This window comes from Belonocnema kinseyi, chromosome 9 (assembly GCF_010883055.1).
Source record: "Belonocnema kinseyi isolate 2016_QV_RU_SX_M_011 chromosome 9, B_treatae_v1, whole genome shotgun sequence".
NCBI lineage: Eukaryota > Metazoa > Arthropoda > Insecta > Hymenoptera > Cynipidae > Belonocnema > Belonocnema kinseyi.
Genome location: NC_046665.1, coordinates 121,834,715 through 121,847,701, shown reverse-complemented (window position 1 = coordinate 121,847,701; position 12,987 = coordinate 121,834,715). Strand labels below are relative to the sequence as shown.

At 28.5% G+C, this 12,987-nt stretch overlaps 1 protein-coding gene across 1 annotated transcript in view; it reads right to left on the bottom strand.

The window, feature by feature from the left end:
• LOC117180312 (esterase E4-like) overlaps positions 1 to 12,618 on the bottom strand; it is a 30,736-nt gene extending 18,118 nt beyond the window's left edge. Inside the window, exons 1-2 of the mRNA XM_033372742.1 lie at positions 12,266 to 12,618; positions 4,749 to 4,905 (exon numbers count right to left, since the gene is read on the bottom strand). Coding sequence (XP_033228633.1) covers positions 4,749 to 4,905; positions 12,266 to 12,453 — 345 coding nt within the window. The 5' untranslated portion in view covers positions 12,454 to 12,618. The remainder of the gene's footprint in view (positions 1 to 4,748; positions 4,906 to 12,265) is intronic.
• Positions 12,619 to 12,987: the final 369 nt, after the last annotated feature.

The following is a 12,987-nucleotide window of genomic DNA, read 5'->3' as shown; positions in this document are numbered from 1 at the left end:
CACGGGAATTGAGATTGACAGAGATATAGAAAAAGATATACGTAGATAGATAAAGAACATGATAAAATAAAAAAGAGGGGATACAGAAAGATAGAAAGAAGTTTAGGTTGACAGACAGGTGATAAAAGATTGACATTGATAGATGAAGAATACACAGAGAGAACTTAGGTAAAATCGTCGAGCTAGTTGTGAGAGAATCGCTGCATTTCGGTTTGATGTGACGTCCGCTCCAGATGCGGGGCACTGGTTACCCCAAACTTGCGGAGATCAGTCGCTCAGAAATGTAGGTGCTATATTTTCCTGAGCTGAAGCATGAGCAGAACAACTCGACTGTACTGTTGATCAAACGGTTCGGCATGTTCGGGGTAATGGTTCTCCCGAATCAGTGTGGCCGTTCTACTAAACAAAAGAGGCGCTGTTTTACTGTGTGACTGTTGTGACGAAAACAAGAATTTAATTTTTTGATTAAAAAAGACGAATTTTCTATCGAAAAAGGCAAATTTTAAACAAAAGAAGTTGAGTTTTTGACCGAAAAAGATGACCTTAACAAAATTGTTGAATTTCCATCAGAAAAAAATTAATTTTTCTCAGAAAAGTTAATTTTCAACTAAGAGAAATGATTTTTCAAAAAAAGTATAGTTTTTTCACCCTAAAAAATTATGTTTCGATCCAAAAAAGCAAATTTTCTTTAGAAGAAGATAAAGTTTCAACCCAAAAGTTTTAATTTAATAGAGAGATAGAAAAAGATAGGCATAGATAGATAAAGGATAGGATGAAATTAAAAAGACAGTATTGCGGAAGTTATACATGAATTTAGATTGAGGAAGAGATTGAAAAAGATAGACGTTGGCAAATGCGGGATACGATGATATAAAGAAGAGGCTATTAAAAAAGATTAGAAGGAATTTAGTTTGACAGAAGAGAAAGAAAAATATTGAGGTGAGTGGATAAAGTATATGTTAGGATCGAAAAGAAGGGATTGAAAAAGATGGACCGAAATTTTGTTGGACAGAAAGATAGACACCCAGTGGGCACAAAATTTGGCGACGTCTTTACGATATTCTTACGACATCTTTACGCAACTTTATGACATCCTATGTCCATGTCGTTTCGGTGTCTTTGTGATATCGTGAAGACATCGTCAGATCATACGACTTATTTACGATATCGTAAAGACAACTTAACGACATGGACATAGGATGTCATAAAGTTGTCGTAAAGATGTCGTAACGATGTCGTAACGATGTCGTAAACACGTCGCCAAACCTAGTGCCCACTAGGAAAATATTGAGGTTCATAGATAAAGTGTAGGAAAAAATAGAAAAGGGAAGATTGAAAAGAATAGACGGAAATTCAAGTTGACGGAAAGATAGTAAAACATTGGTGCAGATAAATGAAGGATAGAATGACATACAGCAGAGAGGACTGTAAAAGATAGACGCACATTTTAAATAACAAAGAGATAGAAGAAGATACCACCAGACAGGGAAGAGGAAATTAAATAAGTTATACGGGAATATAGATTAACAGAGAAATAGAAAAATATTGACGTAAATAGATAAAAGATAGTATGATGAAGGATAGTATTGAAAAAGATACACGTGAATTTAGATTGAAAAGAAGGTAAAAAACACACCTTGACAGATGTAGTATAGGATGAGATTAAGAAAGATTGACGGAAGTTCATACTGACGAAGGGAGAAAAATATTGTCGTGGATAAATAAAGGACAGGATAAGATAGAAGAAAGGAGACTAAAAAATATAGATTGACAGGGATATGGGAAAAGAATGTCCTACAAACATGAAGAATACGACGAGATAGAGAAGAAAGGAGTAAAAAAGACAGATGGGAATTCAGCATGGCAGATTGAGAGAGGGAGAGAAATATTGAGGTGGATACAAACATTATAGAATAAGATAGAAAAGAGGGGATTAAAAGAGATAAAAAAATCAGTTTATTGAAGGGCTGGTATAAATTTGATTTAGATATATGAGGGATAGCGAGATATAGAAGGGGTTTTCGAAAAAGATAGAAGTGAATTTAGATTATTAGAGAGATGGAAAAAGATTGGTATGGATACACAAAGGATAGGATGAGATAGAAAAGACGGTATTGTAGGAGATAGACGTAAATTCTGATTAAGAAAGAGAAAGAATAAGATTGAACTGGATATGTAGATGTAGAATAGGACGCGATAGAGAAGATGAGATTAAAAAAGATTGACGGAAATTTAGATTGATAGAGCGATATAAAAATATTAAGGTGAGTAGATAAAGGACAGATTAAAATAAAAAAAGGGATTCAAAAAGGTAGAAGGAAATTCAGGTAGACGGAAGGATAGTAAAGATTGGTGTAGATAGAAAAATATTGGGATGGATAGATAAATCATTGGATAAGATAGAAAAAAGGAAATAAGCGTTTTTAAACTAAAAGGACAAATTTTTAACAAAGAAATTGAATTTTTGACCGTAAAAGATGATTTTTTTAACAAAATAGTTAAATTTTTAACAATGTAAATATTTTTCAACTAAATAGTTTAATTTTCACTAATTTGTAAAATTTTCAAAGACGAAAATTAATTATCAATCAAACAGTTGCATTTGCAACCAAATAGTTAATTTGTTTAAAAATAGGATGGACGAATTTTCAATGAATAGTTCAATTTAACCAAATTGGTCAATTTTCTACCTACAAAGATAAATTTTCAACCACATGGTAAAAGTCTTAAACAAAAAATCTGAATTTAATAAAAAACAGTTATATTTTCAAACAATTATTTGAATTTTATGCCCAAAAGGACAAATTTTCTATGAAAAAAAGTTTAAAAACAGGTAAGGTTTTAAAAAACAGATTTACTTTTAAACTAATTAGTTTAAATTTTAACAAAATAATAATATTTTTATAAAATAGTCAAATTTCACAATACCAAATCTATTATTACTCAAAAAAATTTAATAGTTGACATTTAAAGTAATTTATGGTAATATTACAATAAATTGCCTAAATATTCAATAAAAAAATGTCTATTAATTTCCGGAATTTTTTTCGTAATTTACGGTAATTTTACAGGTAAATATGATAAGTTACCATAAATTATCCAAAATGCAATTAAATTTTTTAAATCATTTCCAGGAATTTTGTGGAAATTTATGGTAATATTAAAGGTAATTTATGGTTAATTGCCATAAATTCCACGAAATCCAATTTAAATCTTTCGATAAATTTCCGGAGATTTTTTAGTTATTCATGGTGTTTTTACAGGTAAAAATGATAACTAACCATAAATTATCAAAAATTCCAATTTAGCCATTTTTATAAACTTTTGGATATTTATGAAATTTTGTGGTAATTCATGGTAATGTTATAGGTAATTAAAATAACCTATCCAAAATTAAATTTAAAAATGTCCAGAAATTTATTAAATATTTTGGTAATTAATGGTAATGTCATCATAAATTAACGAAAAGTCAATAAAAAAATGTCGATGAATTTCCGGAAATTTATGGTAATTTTATAGGTAAATATGGTAACTTAAATAAATTACCTAAAATTCTAATTTAAACATTTTCATAAATTTTTGTAAATTTATGTAATTTTGTAGTAATTAATGATAATATGGCAGATAATTAATGGAAACTTAAAATAAATTACTTAAAATTAAATAAAAAATTTTTTATAAATTTCTGGAAATTTATGAAATATTTTGGTAATTTATGGTAATGTTACCATAAATTGACAAGAAGACAATAAAAAAATTTCTATGAATTTCCGGAAATTTTTGGTAATTTATGGTGATTTTACAAGTAAATATGGTAACTTTCCATAAATGACCAAAACGTAACTTTTTACTCCCTAGGAAGTAAAAAGTATAACCTTAGCCCCGCTTCGTAGGCGTAAAAAAGGGCTGAAATCATGCATGTGTCATAAAAAATAATTTTTAACCATACAAGCTGCACTAAAAAAAAAGACACCAAAAGAGACAAATTTTGAAACCAAAAGACGAATTATCTGCAAAAGAGTTGAATTTCGACCAGGAAAGATTAATTTATAACCGACAACTTAATTTTTAAGAAAGAAGTTAATTTGAAACAAAATACTTGCATTTTCTACGAAAATAATAGGATTTTCCCTAAAAAAAAGGATTTTTAACAAAACAGTAAAATTTCCAACCCAATTAAATGAATTTTTAGCAAAAGAATTAATTTTTAACACAATAGGTGAATCTTAAACTAAAAACCACAAATTACATAAATTTTCAATCATATTTTTGAATTTTCAACCAATAATGGATAAGTTCAATTTTCAATCAAACAAAATTGAGTTTAAAAAAACATAACATAATAGTAGATTTACCAATTAAAAAAAAGTTATAATAAAAAATGATTTAATTTTTGTATTGGGTGGTATTAATTTAGTTCGCATTTAAGAGAAGAAGTTTCTTAAAAAAGTTTTCTTGAAAAAGAGAAATTTTCTTTTGAAAACTGGGGAAAAACGGACTTAAAAAAATTCATATTTTTCAAGTGTGTGGGATAGTTTTTGAACGGCCCCAAACACTAAATCTTCTAACAATTTCAAAATTGTCCGCACTCAAACAAAATTTTATACAATTTTTACGATAAAAAATATAGGTTTGACGGGGGAGCAAAAAAAAACTACCTTCTTGAAAAATATCAAAATGTACAATATTTTACGAATTTGTATGTAGTTACATATTTTCAGCAGAAAAATTTAAGAAATTTATTTTACCTTATCAAAGTTTACAACTGGAGAGTATACATTTAAGAACAAACAGTCTTCATGGCCCTTTACTATTCCATTAATTTTCTGCAAACAGGAATGTGTCTCATTAACGGCGCTTCGAACTCCAGTCCATTTAATTTTTAGTGCAACAGGTTCTTTGAATCTATATTTAAATAATTAAAAAAATAATTAAGTGTGTGAAAAATAAATATTTGTTGTTAATAATTTATTAATAGTGGGAAGTGAAACACGTTTAAAAAAAAAGAAGTAGTATACCTAAGAGAGTTCTGTGACACTGGTTCTGTTCCGAGCTAAATTAAAGTAAACCAGAAACTCGTCGTCACATACCAACAGAAGTTAATGGTTCGTGTCCGTGCTAAAATGCAGACAGTCACTAGATGCCTAGCAGGACCCTACATTGCCGACTAATGATAGTGTTGGAACCTGCATTATCTTAATCGGTAAAGTAGGATTCAACACTATCTTCTACTTTACCTACCAAAACTTAAGGGTCTCATGTAGGTGGCGCGTGGAGCTAGGGGAATCCCCAAGTTCTAGAACTTTCTGGAAGAATAGTCTATTTAATGTGAGCTAGGTTGCTGCCAAAGAATCTTTGTTGCTGCCTTATAAGTTTACGAAAATAGAATTTCTACCTTCATCGTTGTGTGGTAGAAAATTCTAATAAGGTATTCGACCTGAATTATTTCTGTGACCAGTCACAGGGGTCCCTCTTCTCCCAATGTGACATTGAAAAGGGGTCAAGGAATCTTAGCACGGACACGAACCATTATTATGTGTCGGTAAGTGACCAGTCGCTGTTTTACTGACATTTAGCTTGAAACAGAACCAGTGGCATTATTTAAATGAAACATCATTTTTTTATAACAATACAATATTTTTGTATTTCTTAATATATCTATGTTCCATTATTATGCCTGTTATTATTATTTTGTAAGAAAAAGCAGCACTTTTAAGTTTTCCGTGACTGCCTCCTAGCAGACAAAGCAACGGAAAAGTTTGGAGTTGGAAAAAGCCCCTAGCGCCGCCATCTTTCTTTTGCGAAAAAGTCGCAACTAGTTAGATGGTTCAACTCAGATCGACAGCTGTAAATGCTCAGTCGGTAACACGGCTTCATTGAAAAATTATTCACTAAAAGAATTAATTATTAACAAATATTTAACAGGAATACTTGCAAATTGTAACCAAGAAAAAAATTTTTTAAACAAGAAGATTAACTTTCAAGGAAAAACATAATGTTCTAAAAAAAAAATATATTTTTTTTTAAATACGTGAATTTTAAACGCAACAGTTGAATTCTCATTTAAAAGAGGCAATGTTTCAGCCAAATTGTCGAATAATGAAACCAAAGTATTACTGTTCTACAAAAAAAAAAAATTTCAAAGAATACATTAATTTTTCAACCAGATATACTTCAATTTTGAACTAAAAAAGATCGTTTTTCAACAACAAAAGGAATAATTAAATTTTCAATTGGAGAAATTAATTTGCAACCAAACTGATAAATTTTCAATTAGAATGATGAATCCTCAATTAGAATAACTAACTTTTAAATAAAAAATTAGATTTACACTAAAACAATGAATCTTTAAATGAAATAGTAGAACTTTCAACGAATTTTGAAATAAAAAAGATCATTTTTCAACCAAAAATTGAATAATTACATTTTCATTAAAGAAAAGAATCTTTAACCGAACAAATTAATTTTTTTACTAAAATTATGGCACATGTAGCTGGAATAGTGCTTCCATTTTAAGTTGAAAAATGATTTTCTACATAAAAAGAAACAAAATTTCAATAAAATAGCTTAATTTTCAAGAAATTAAATGACTTTTTAATATAAATGATGAATCTTTTATAAAAAAAACTAATTTTGATGAAAAGAGTTTATTTTTCAACCAAGCAAATTTATTTATAACATAAAAGATGAATTTTTATTAAACTTAATTTATGTTTTTTAACTAAAAATTTAACCGTTTCACTTTGGGTGGAAAATTGATATTTCTATTTAAAAATTTAACAAGGTGCATGTATATTTGTCTTTTTCAATAGAAAAATAATTTATTTCGTTTAAAATTCACGTATTTTGTTTTTAAAATCCTACTTTTTTGTTAGAAAATCGACTTTTTTGAATCTAAAACTTGTTTTGGTAGAAAATGATTTTTTTCTTTGAAAGTTAATTTCATTGTTTAAAAATTTTTCTTACCGGTAATATATTCATCATTTTAAATCAAAATTTATCTTTCATGTTGTAAATAAATTTGCTTGGTTGAAAAATAAACTCTTTGTCGTTGAATATTCAATAATTTTAGTAAAAAATTAATTTGTTTGGTTAAACATTCCTTTTTTGACTGAAAATGTAATTCTTCAATTTTTGGTTGATAAATTATCTTTTTTATTTCAAAATTCGTTGAAAGTTCACCTATTTTATTTGAAGATTCATTGTTTTAGTTTAAAACTAATTTTTTATTTAAAATTTATTTATTCTAGTTGAGGATTCATCATTTTAGTTGAAAATTCATGAGTTTGGATGCCAGTTAATTTCCCCAACTGAAAATTTAACTGCTTCGTTTAAAATTCACGTATTAAACAAAAAAATATTTTTTTTGTAGAACATGATGTTTTTCTTTGAAAGTTAATCGAGTTGTTCAAAAATGTTTCTTCTTGGTTAAAATTTCAAAGTATTCCAGTTAAATATTTTTAAATAATTAATTCTTTTAGTGAATAATTTTTAATGAAGCCGTGTTACCGCTTCGTCTGCTACGAGGCAGTGACGGAAAACTCATGGATACCGCTTTTTCTTACAAAGTAATAACAAAATTAAGATCACAAAGTCAAATTTGGAATTGCGTCACAGCCCAGTGGGCACAAGATTTAGCGACGTCTTTACGACATCGTTACGACATCTTTACGGCAACTTTACGACATCCTATGTCCATGTCATGAAGGCATCTTTACGATATCGTAAATATGTCGTATGAACTGACGATGTCTTTACGATATCGTAAAGACACAATTTATGGTAAAAAATTTGACTATAATCTAAAATTTTTCAACAATTTTTCAACATCTTTGGAATTTAATTATTTTTTTTATCCAAAGGACCGATTTTTGGAATAAAATAAAAAAAGTGAAATTATCATGAATGAATACTAGTTTTTAAACGAAAAACATTAACCAAGTATAATAAAAACTGTTCCAAGTTCTAAATATTTTGTGCAATTCAGCGAATATAGTTTTAAATAACCGATTTTTTTAGATTAGAAATATCAATTTCCTACGAAATATAATAACGCAATCCTAAATTGCATTAAGATTCTAAATCTTCTACAGAAATATAATAATCTTTTTTGGTGATGCTACTTTTCGATATAAAACGCCAACATAACCTACAATTGCTAAAAAGTTATGGGCATTTTTAAAGATGTTATGATTTACTATGGAAAATACAAATAAGTTCCGATGAAAAACAATAACATAACCAAGCAGAAAATTGTTCAGAATTGTAAATATTTTTGAAAATTGAATGATTTTTGTACAAAATAATCGATCATCAAAAATATAGTAAATTTCGTTTTACAAATGCTAATTTTAGATATAGAATGGCAAAATAACCTACAATTGTTAAAAAGTTATGAATATTCTTTAAGATCTCATGATTTATTATTGAAAATAAAAGTAAGTTCCGACGAAAAACACTAACATAACATAGCAGAAAATCGTTCAGAATTTCAATAATTTTAAAAAAATTTAATTATTAAAAAAAAAATTAATATGACCGGAAACCAATCCAATATTTCAAATTTACTTCGAACTATAATGTTTTTTCTAAGTACCGTATTTTGTAAATCTAACGATTTTTTTTAAATATTAATAATTTGCAACGACAAACACAAAAGTTAGAAGCCCAGTGGGCACAAAGTTGGGCGACGTTTTTACGACATCGTTACGACATCTTTACGACAACTTTACGACATCCTATGTCCATGTCGTTTCGGTGTCTTTACGATATCGTAAATAAGTCGTACGATCTGACGATGTCTTTACGATATCGCAAAGACACCGAAACGACATGGACATAGCATGTCGTAAAGTTGTCGTAAAGATGTCGCTAAATTTTGTGCCTACTGGGAAGTTAATAATTAATGCAAGTTAGGAATAAATAATAAGTATTAATGTTAATTTACACAAAAAAGCTCTAAGTATCCACTTTAACGGAAAATTATATTTAATATGACCCACATAACAAATTTAAAGAATATTATAATATCTGTTTTATTTCAGAAAAATATATTCATAAAAAAAGGAAGAAATTTTTTAAAATATAATTCTTTTTAATATTTATTCATTATTTTTTCAGAACTAGAAAGGCAAATCAAAGCCGAACACATTAGAAAAATCTAAAATTTCTGGCTCTTATCTAAGAAAAGATAATTATAGACCATAATTATTTGGTTAAACAATGATTGTTTTTAACTTGCATTAATGTTACCTCACTAAATGAAAAGTAAACAAAAAGTTAAAAACACCTGGAATTAATACAGATAAAGAAAGTTATAGATAATATGAATTTGTTGAAAAATTTGTTTTTCCGGAATCTGATTAATTATTTTGAAGTCACTCTAAGCGGAAAATAGACAAAAAGTTAAAGATTTTAGAAAAATCCGAAAATTTCTTACAATAAGCTGAGAGAATATTATTAACTATAATAAAAAATTGTTAAAACAATTATTTTATATTTTTTTTGAACTTTTAAGCCAAGAAAGGAACATTTTCAACCAAAAATGAAATTTTAAAATTTTACATTCAAAAAATATTTTGATAATAAAAAAAAAAAACAAATTTCACCAAGTAGTTGATTTTCTTAAACTGAAGTATTTAACTTTCAAGACAAAATAACAAATTTTCTATACGAAAGAGTTGAATTATAAAAACAAAATTTTGATAAAAAAATTAATTTTATGTAAAAAAGACGAATTTTCAATCAAATACAAGAACTGTCAATCCAAAAGTTAGATTTTCAACTAAACTAAATCAATTATAAAAAAGAATGTTAACAAATTAGTTCAATCATAAAAAAAATATTTTCATTGAAAAACAAGCATATTCAATCAAAAATGTAATAGATAAATTTTCAATTACCAAAGTAATTTTTCAAAAAAAAAGCAATTTTACAAAAAAAGAGTTCAATTTTTAACCAAAGAGACGAATTTGTAACTAAAATTTTGAATCTTTAACCAAAAAATGCATTTTAAAGAAAGTTGTTCAACTTAAATCCGTACTCGTTATATTTTCAGCCAAGAAGATGAATTTTTAAAGAAGAAGATTAATTTTCTACCGAAAAAACGAATATTTTATCAAATAAAATAATTTTCAACCAAAAAGTCGAGTTTTCATCTAAAAAAGATACATTTTTAAACAAAATGATAAATGTTTTACCGATAAACAAGAATTTTTGCAAAATGCAAGAATTCTCCACAAAAAATCTAATTTTTAACTAGAAAACGTAATGATAACCGAAAAAAACGTATCTTTAACAAAGTTCAAGAATTTTCAAACAAAAGTTGAATTCGTAGCTAAAAATAAGACGGACAGACAGACAGATATCCAGACAGACAGACAGACATACAGACAGACAAGCAGACAGACAGGCGTACAGAAAGAAAGACAGACATACAAACAGGCCGACAGAGAGACATACATACAGGCAGACAGATAGACAGTGAGGCAGACATGCAGGCAGGCAGAAGACAGACATACAGACAGACATTTTCATAAAATGTATTTTTTCCGACATAGGGGGTCTCAAAACGTCGAGAATTGAAAAAAAACTGGACATGGTCAAAATAACACAAATCCAAGACATTCCATCTATACGATGAGAATGTAAAAAAAATAATTTTTCATTTAGAAACATTAGTTTACTACCAAGAAGATGATATTTCAATAAAATTAGAAAACTCGCCACCAAGAAGATGAATTTTGAAATAGAAAACATGATTTCTAAAACAAAAAGATTAATTCATTACTAAAAAGACGAGTTTTGAACAAAATCTAAGAATTCTGTACCAAAAAATTGAATTTTAAACTAAAATTATAAATTTTTAAACAAAAAGATTAATTTACTACAAAAATGCAGATTTTTGATAAAATTCAAGAGGTCTCAGCCAATAGGTTGAATATTTAGCTAAAATGATAAATTTTTAAATAAAAGGATCAAGTTACTACCAAAAACATTCGATCTCTGGAAATGTACTAAAAACGTTACCATATGTACTTTTAGAAAAAATTCTCTAACGTGTAACGTTGCTTTGACTTGAACCCCCCCCCCCCCCCCCCCCCCCCCCCCCCTCTAGCTGTTACCGACCGTAGATTTTGTGAGAACCCCCTCCCTTAACCCAGCGGGCACAAAATTTGGCGACGTCTTTACGACATCGTTACGACATCTTTACGACAACTTTATGACATCTTATGTCCATGTCGTTCCGGTGTTCTTGCGATATCGTAAAGACATCGTCAGATCATATGACTTATTTACGATATCGTAAATACATCGAAACGACATGGACATAGGATGTCGTAAAGTTGTCGTGAAGATGTCGTAACGATGTCGAAAAGACGACGTGAAACTTTGTGCCCACTGGGAAGTGGTAATGTAGTTTATGGACGATCCCTAATTTATAAACAAAGCATTGTAATAAAAAATCATCAGTAACATATCTAATAAAAATCATCAGTCACACTTAATATGTTGTCAAAAAATTTTTTTTTTGTTAAAAAAACTACCCAGTGGACACAAAATTTGGCGACGTCTTTACGACATCGTGACGACATATTTACGACAACTTTACGAGGTCCTATGTCCATGTCGTTTCGGTGTCTTCGCGATATTGTAAATACATCGTCAGATCAAACGACTTATTTACGATATCGTAAAGACACCGAAACGACACGGACATATGATGTCGTAAAAGTGTCGTAAAGATGTCGTAAAGATGTCGTACAGACGTCGCTAAACCTTGTGCCCACTGGTTGGCTAATTAGTTATCAAACAACATTTTTTAAAATTAAAAAACTACTTTAAATAATAGTTTAGGTATTAGATTATGTTGGATCGAGAATTTTGTTGGCCAAAATAATTAAAATGTTTAAAATGTTTAAAATGTTTCCTTTTCTGTCTTCAAATGTTATAGTCATGTGTCAAATTAGCCTCATGAACCGACTTAGCCCCAGAAGTGTGTCGATTTAGCCCCACCATTTTTCTTTTCACAGATTTTATAGCACTTCACTTTTTCTCGAATAATTTATAAACAAAGCATCGTAGCTTAAAATCATCAGTAGCACTTTGTAGTCAAATAAATTCTCGATCCAACCATATCTAATACGTTGTAAAAAAATGTTATTAAAAACGACTTTTAAAAAGTTTCGGGCTAGCCCCACTCCCCCATAACTTTTTAATTTATTTATTAAACATAATTTCAATTCCGATTTTCTATATCCTTTACCTCAAATTTCCTGTTGGCGGATTAGCATAAGGTATGCCAAAAAAGGCCGATATTGTCCTTCCATTTCTGGTTTTCATTTCAGTTCCCTGGATCGTTCCATCCAAAATTTTTACTTTTAGTGCCGCGTTTATGCAAGAGATAGAAAAAAAAATTTTTAATGATAAGAAAAACACGGATTGCCTCGACATCTTGATTATAGAAAATCGTCCTTTTATTCAAAAAATACAATTAGTAAAAACAGTCCACAGAAGAAAATTTCTACTTGTATTAAAATTTTTTATTTTTTAATACGTCATTTGTTTAAAAAGACGAATAATATGAACGATAGTATTCTCCTTATTTCTTGAACTGATTTAAAAGTAAAGTCATATTTGATTAGCTTTTCGTTATGGACGTTTCTTATCAACAAAACAACTTTTATTGTTTATATCAAGCTGACAGGTTTATCAATCAGAGAATGTGAATTTTAATTTAGTTCTTTCATTACGTTCGGTGCTTTGCTTTTTTTATTTCGCTGAACCCAACTTAATTAAAAATTGGGCCGGTGCCGTCCACAAATTACGTATTTTTTTTTACTTTTTGAACTGCGTATTCTCATTTTAAAAATGTTTAACCAATTAGTTGAAATTTTAAAGTAAGAGAGATACATTTTTAACTAAAAGCGGGATATCTGATTTTTCAGTAAACAAAATTAATTTTTTAACAAAAAAAAAAAGGAACGA